At 44.9% G+C, this 6,754-nt stretch overlaps 1 protein-coding gene across 1 annotated transcript in view; it reads left to right on the forward strand.

The window, feature by feature from the left end:
* Nucleotides 1-2,424: 2,424 nt before the first annotated feature.
* Nucleotides 2,425-6,754, forward strand: part of STAC (SH3 and cysteine rich domain) — a gene marked incomplete at its 3' end in the record, with an annotated part of 24,340 nt that continues 20,010 nt past the window's right edge. The window contains exon 1 of the mRNA XM_009699056.1: nucleotides 2,425-2,541. Within this exon, the coding sequence (XP_009697358.1) occupies nucleotides 2,425-2,541 (117 nt within the window). The remainder of the gene's footprint in view (nucleotides 2,542-6,754) is intronic.

Here is a 6,754-nt window from a genome sequence, read left to right on the forward strand (position 1 = left end):
GAAGATGTTTTTGAGCCTCTTAACAGGAAAGACTGGTTCCCAACGCTGCTGGGGAACTGGACAAAAGTTAGTTTTGTGGGTCCCGCCTGTCACGTTGCTGGGCACACAGAACAGCCCTCGCAGGGGCCGGACCCTGTGCCCTGGCCCTGCCTTGGCTGTGCTAGGCTGGACCATCAGGGAAGGATGCCGCTGCCAGGGCTGGAGCGTTCAATTGCTGTCGCCCTGCCAAGATTTCCACTGCCCACAGCTGTCCTAATTCTCCCAAACTGTGACTCTGCCCAGTCCCCACTCATTGCTAAGAGACTGATTTTACAGCAAAGCCCAAATCTCACTTGCTGAGTGGAAGAAAAGAGCTTTGCACCTGGAGAATTCCTCCGGATCTGAAGAGAATGGTCTAAGATACTGCTGTATTTTAGAAATCAAACCCTTGGAAAAAAATCTTTTACTTACCTGCCAAATCCGCCCCTCTGAGCTCTGTATTTCCTTGCTTCAATCTCACTTGTCACTGACATTGCCTCAACAGCCACCAGTGTTCTCGTTTTGATCCCCGTAATGGTGTCAGCGACTACAGGCCAAACAATGGGTTCTGCCGGCAGACTCCTAAGACACGCTTTTGCTCTGAAGTAGCTGTACAAATAGCATTGCAACATTTCATGTTTATTGTCTGCTAAAGATTTCAGTATCTTATATGCTCTATTTCAAAGAAATAAAGCTTTTTTCCTCATCTAACTGCCAGTCCTGGAAAATTCACTGGGGGTTGAAAGAAAAGCTGATTTTTTTATTTTTTTTTTCCTGGTTTCTGCATAGTTGTTAAGAATACAGAGACTGCAGGGCAGTTTCTTCTCTGACTTTCATCCGTATAACCCCTGCTACCTTGAAAACTTGCCTTCACTTTCACACATTGATTATTTGAGGTGGAGGGGGTCTGCAGGGCAGCTCCAGGTGGCAGTTGTGTTTCTAAGGGATGGGGCTGGAAGGGGAATCTGGTACCCTCTCCCAGAGCTACGGGGTACTGAAGTTCTTCTCTGACTCCGACCTCAGCAAATCACCTCCAAACACCCATACCTCCAGTATAGATCAACTAAGCAACATTTTTCTTCTCACTTTCCAGGATGTAAGTATTGCTTATTGGAAACATGTTTGGGTTCCTTTTTTTCTGTTTTCTTTAAATGAAAGAGACGTCTCCACCAGCCATATGGAGTGATTCCCAATCTGCAAAGAATATTTCTGGTGGGGAACACATCCATTCAACCTTTAACAGTACGGACCTTAATTCAGCAGGGAAGAGAGCTGACAGGCAGCTTTGCAGCAGAGGCAAAAACTTAAGCAATATATAAAGCAATCTAAGCCAGCCAGCAAAGTCATGCTGACCTTCTGCTGGCACTACTGCAGCTCCAAGAGTGACTTCGGGTGCCGCGTCCTCAGGAACGACGGCACTGGGGGAAGCTGGTGGGCCCTTCCCCATGGCTGCGTCTGCTCCATCCCTGCCCGATGGGGTGTTATCACTATGACAACCTACAGGTATAGGATGTGTGTGGTCCTGCAAGCTCCAGCTGACCCTGATGGCGTGTGTATGGCTCGAGCTGGGCATCCCTGCCTGGGAGGGGAGCAAAGAACATGTGGATCCACGGGTGACTCTCCCCTGGCTCTGTCCTGTCACTTACTGGCAAGTTTGGGATGTAAGGCAAGGTGGGAGCTTTAGAGACACTGAGTAGCTAGGATTTTAAATAATCTTCTCTGGGACAAGGTAAGGGAAGACTGATTTTTCTCCTCTCTTTCCAGAGTCCTTCTATAGATAAAGACTTGTAAGAATACAAAGCTGCCCTTCCGGCTCTGCCTTCTCCAGCCTATTAAAAGGTAAAACGCTCCCAAACCTCATATACACTGCCTGCCTCTCGGTTTGCATGTGTGTGTGCATGCGCGCTTTACTTTCTTTCACTACTGTGACAGCACACGCTCCTCCAAAGCCGTTCCCGGCATCAGAAATACAACTCCTCCCTCCAGTGCCCCGCGTGTGTGTGCGTGGCTCGGGCTTTCTGCTTCGACTCCCTCCCCTCTCATCGTGGGGCTGACGGTCACGACTCTACTCCACACCTCCGGGCTTCACACGGCGGGGAGGAGAATCCGGGAAAAGACAGAAGCAGGCACACAACTGACCTACAGAGCCATCGATAACTTACTCCCCTCGCAGCAGAATTGCATAGGGGAGGGGAGGGAGGAAGGAGGAAGAGGAGAAAGAGGGGGGAGGAGGAGAAGGAGAAAAAAGGAAAATCCAGAGAATTCTAGTCTTGCAAATGTAGTGAAACCAAGCAGTCGGAGTTCATTTGCTCTAGGGGAGCAGAGAAGAAAGAGGACGTTAAATGAAAAAAAGGGAGAAAGGTCTGTAGCTTTTTTTCCTGATAGTAGCAGTGGTTTAGAGGTAAAATGATTCCTCCGAGCAGCACGACTGAAGTCAGCGTGGATAGTGTGGAGAAAGAGAATGAAGTGGAGAGCACAGAGCAGCCCCCCTCTCCAGCATCAACTACCAGCCAGGAATCAAAGGTACTCAGACAATGAGATTTTTTAAAAAAATATTTTTGACTCTGTTTTGAAAAGAAATGTGTTGCTTTGATTTTTATTTGGAGCCCTCTGCCAGGGGCAGCGGTGGAGTGCTACGAGCCACCTCTGATTGCGGTGCCTGCTCTGACGCTCCTACTCCTGAATTCTCCATGTCGCCTGGGCAGCTGAACTGGAAGATACCTGCCTTTTGAGGGGTTTGGGCACCGGGATTTTTGCTCCTGTTTTCTCCTGCTTATCACAGTAAGGTCCTGGGGGAGTGGTGGGACTCAGGCAGGGGGATCGATGCCGATAGATGTTGTTAGCTATTTTCACACCAAGCATCACATCACTTCAAGGGTTTTGTTCATGGTTGGAAAGATTGATTTTCCTCACAGGTTCAGGCAAGAGAATTTTGCCTGGGGGTTTGGGGTGTTTCACCTGCCTCACCTTCTCTGGCAGACCCATCAGTGAACTTTCACTGTTTAAACAGTGAAAACTGTTTAACTGTTGAAACAGGACGTAAGTGACAGTTAAGGCACAATAATCCTTATGTACACCACCCAGAAAAGGATTTTTTTTTCATAACCTTTTATTTATTTATTAATTTTTAAATGTGGTTTAATTTACCTTACTGAAAACCAACTTCTAGTTCAAATGGCATGACCTCTGAATTTTTAATTGACTTGCATACGAAAAGTTTTTCTGCCTGCCGGTATGTTACTTGGAAGGTAGAGAGGTAAAGGGAGAAAAGTAGTAACCTTACATAATGAATGTTCCTTGCAGCTTACCTGGGTAATGTGCTTTTACCGACCCTCTGTTACTTACTTATGATTGATACCATGATAGCGCCTGACAGATCTTCCTGGGAGATTCATAGTGATGCTATGTGCTCTGTAAACATGTGAAAATAGGGAGGTCCTTGTCACGCGGAGTGTACAGCTGGGTACCGCCTTAGGAGGTACCGAATAGCAAAACAGCTGCTTGACAGGGAAGGTTTGTGCTGGCCCGAGTGTAAAGGCAGCGGGTGCTTGGGTCTAACGTAGGAAGACTGCTACGTTATTCCGCAGTTTTAACTAGGTTTCTGGAGAGTGAGTCAAAATTATCTGTCTGTGTGGGTAGAGTTCTGACGTGGGCTTTGGGATTTTTTTTTTTTTTTCATTAGATGCTATACTCCAAGGAGGAGAGCTAAGGTATTCCCTATGTAAAACAGCCTCTTTAAAAGAAAAGATCTCTCCCCAAAGCAATAGCGTACGCTATTCACTATACACATTCGGCACTACTGGGACACTGCTGCAGTCTTCCTAGTTAATGGGAAATGAAAAGTAAATGGGTGATTGGTTTAACCCCAGGCTCTAAAAGGATCTGGTTGATTGGTACCTAAATCCCTGCCCCGAGAGCACTTCTCTGGGATTGCTGAATTGTTTTTTTTCCAGTGGGAAGCTCAGCCCCCCACTGAGGTCCCAAAAGTAACTGGAACCATCACTGCGCTGCCAGCAGCAGCTCCTCATGCGTGCTGGGCTGTGCATGGGGCCTGGGGGGGCTGCATGCTCCCAGGTGTGGTCCTCAGTCCATGCTGGGCCAGTGGTTATGGTGCTGGAGGTGCTGCTTACATGGTCAGGCACTTCATCACAGTGGTGCTCGAGGGATTTTCCCACCGGGGCATGGAGCACTGTGCCCAACACGAACTGACCGGCGTGAATCCAGAACTGAGAGAAAGTGAAGTGCTGCATGTAGGGTTCCTTCTTGCTGCTTGCGCGTCCATGTGCTTGTAAGGATGACAAGAGGAATTAGGCATGTCTGGCCAGAGAGCCAATAGGCTACAAACTGGTTTATAATCAAAAGTTATTATCATCAGTTTTTCCAGGCTTGTGAGCATTTGAAGCGATATACTGGAATAGGCAAAAGTGATGACTTTGCAGTTGATGCCGTTGCTTGTGTACAGATATTTTTAGTAAACATATAATCTGTGTATTTACATTTTAGAACTGCAAATATGATCAGAAAGCATGCTGTATTGTCATTTCAGTAGATGGAGTCAAAAGAACTTCCAGATCACTGGGGTAACAGGATAAGCTTTATTTTTTCTGGTCCTAGTAAACAGCAGGATGGAAAAATTCTGGGATTTCATGAAGATGTTGTTTGTGCTTGGTTGTTTTGTTTGGTTTTTTTTTCTCTCTAAGAGAACTGATGTACCTCAAAAGCTAAAGACTTTGACAAAGGCATAAGTCAGTGCGTGCCAAGGGCCTTTGTGCCAGCTTTTACCTTGCCGTGTTCCCTGCTGAGGGAGCTGCCCTGTCATTCACAGCGGGCTAAGCTTCTATCAGGTACTCTCTGTTGCACAGGTTAACAAGTTCATGTCTGCTGCAGTTACGGCAGAACAGTTTGTGCAGTATCTAATTACCCCACAGTGAGTTGTTTCTGTGGCAAAACACTATTATGACTCCAAATATAGGAGCAGAAACAACATGGATAATAACCACCTTCAAAATGCATTTGAAAACATTTCAGCAGAAAAACAATTTAAAAAAACTAATTTAGAACTAGTGTAGCAATCTTGCTTCTGAGTCCTGTGTAATTCTAGACAACTGCAGCACATAGTCCCTTGCAGTATCAAAGTCCAGAAAAAGAGTTTTATCTATCACACTCCAGACTGTACTCAGAATCATAGAATTGTTATGGTTGGAAGAGACCTCAAAGATCATCAAGTCCAACCTTTTACCCAACGCCACCGTGCCCGCTAAAGCATGTCTCAAAGCACCACATCTAAATGAGAAGATGACAAGGAGGAGATACTGCAATTCCTGACTCGCATGAGTTTGAGAGGCAGAACTTCAGGCTGCTACCAAGTAGCTGAAATTTGGAAGCATGACTCCGTGTTAGTCACACACCCCTGTCACCAGAAAGCAGCTCAATAATAGCACCTTAATAAATGCTAAAGCCTCCCACCACATCTTCCTGAGGATTAGGAGCTTATTTCCAGGTGAGCAGACCTGGATGCTGAAAGACTAGGTTCTCATGCATGTCCTCCTCATCATGAGCACCTTTACACCTGGGCTCCGGTACAACGGCTCGGAATGAGAAAATTCAAGCACACCTTCCATTCACCACATTTCCTGGGCCCTAAGAGCAAACCCATTTACATGTTCTAAGTACACGTTTGCCTTATGGCATAGTATATATATTGCTCTACATATATATTGCTGTGCCTTTTGGATTATGTGTCCTCAAGTACTCTACACATAGTACCTCCAGTGTGCTCATTAATACAACTTCAAACAGGTGGCTGAAAGGAAGCAAACACACTGGAACTGAGCCATCCTGCAGCACTATAGATACTGCAGCACTACAGATACTGCTACTGTGCTAAAAACCCTACAGCTTGAATGGTTAAGAATGTTGCAAAACGAATAATTAATTTATTAAATTAATTTATTGGCTCTTGAAAACATTTACTTCGCACCTAAGTATGACTTGAGTGGATACTTAAAGTTTACTGAGAGAATAACTTTATGAGGGTGCCATACAAATACATGTAATTGCTAATTTTATTACATTCCTATGTTTGTAGTTACGGCTCCCACCTGTTTGAGTCCTTCACATCTGGCTTCCAAGAAGGCAAATTACCGGTTTGCCAAAGACTTTTGTGGATTTACAACTCGGTGAGGGAGGAAGTTATTAGCTAATAAATCCTAAGGGAAAATTTCCTCCTGGTGGTAGCGATTAAAGACACACTGCACACTTGTACAATCACTAACTTAGCAATATAAGCAGAAATCTAGTGGCAGCCAGCAGAGATCACATTTCCAATGTCTGTTATGTAAAGCTATCCTGGAATTTAGTAAAGAAATTTTATATATATAAATAATTTGAAGGAACATGTGTCTAAAGTAAAGATTCCTACACCTGGCAATATTTGTTTATGTTCTGGCATAGTTGGTGCATAAGTCTGTTAGCTTTATCCTTCTTTATATTTAACTGACATTTCTATATGAAGAAGAAAGAGCCCATCTGCTGATTTCTTTAGGTGTGAGTCAAGTCATTATCGCTGTATTGTGAATAATGGCTGGGGGTATTCATAGATGATAGAGTATATCTTTAGTAAATTCTCTCACTATTTTTAAGTTTTAGGAGGGGCCTGAACATCGGTGATGTTTCACCTGGTACCAGCAGGGTTGATCAGCACTGCTGCTCTTCAAGCTATTAGTGTTTCATTTCA

The sequence above is a fragment of the Cariama cristata genome, unplaced genomic scaffold (assembly GCF_000690535.1).
Source record: "Cariama cristata isolate BGI_N322 unplaced genomic scaffold, ASM69053v1 scaffold4984, whole genome shotgun sequence".
Classification (NCBI taxonomy): domain Eukaryota; kingdom Metazoa; phylum Chordata; class Aves; order Cariamiformes; family Cariamidae; genus Cariama; species Cariama cristata.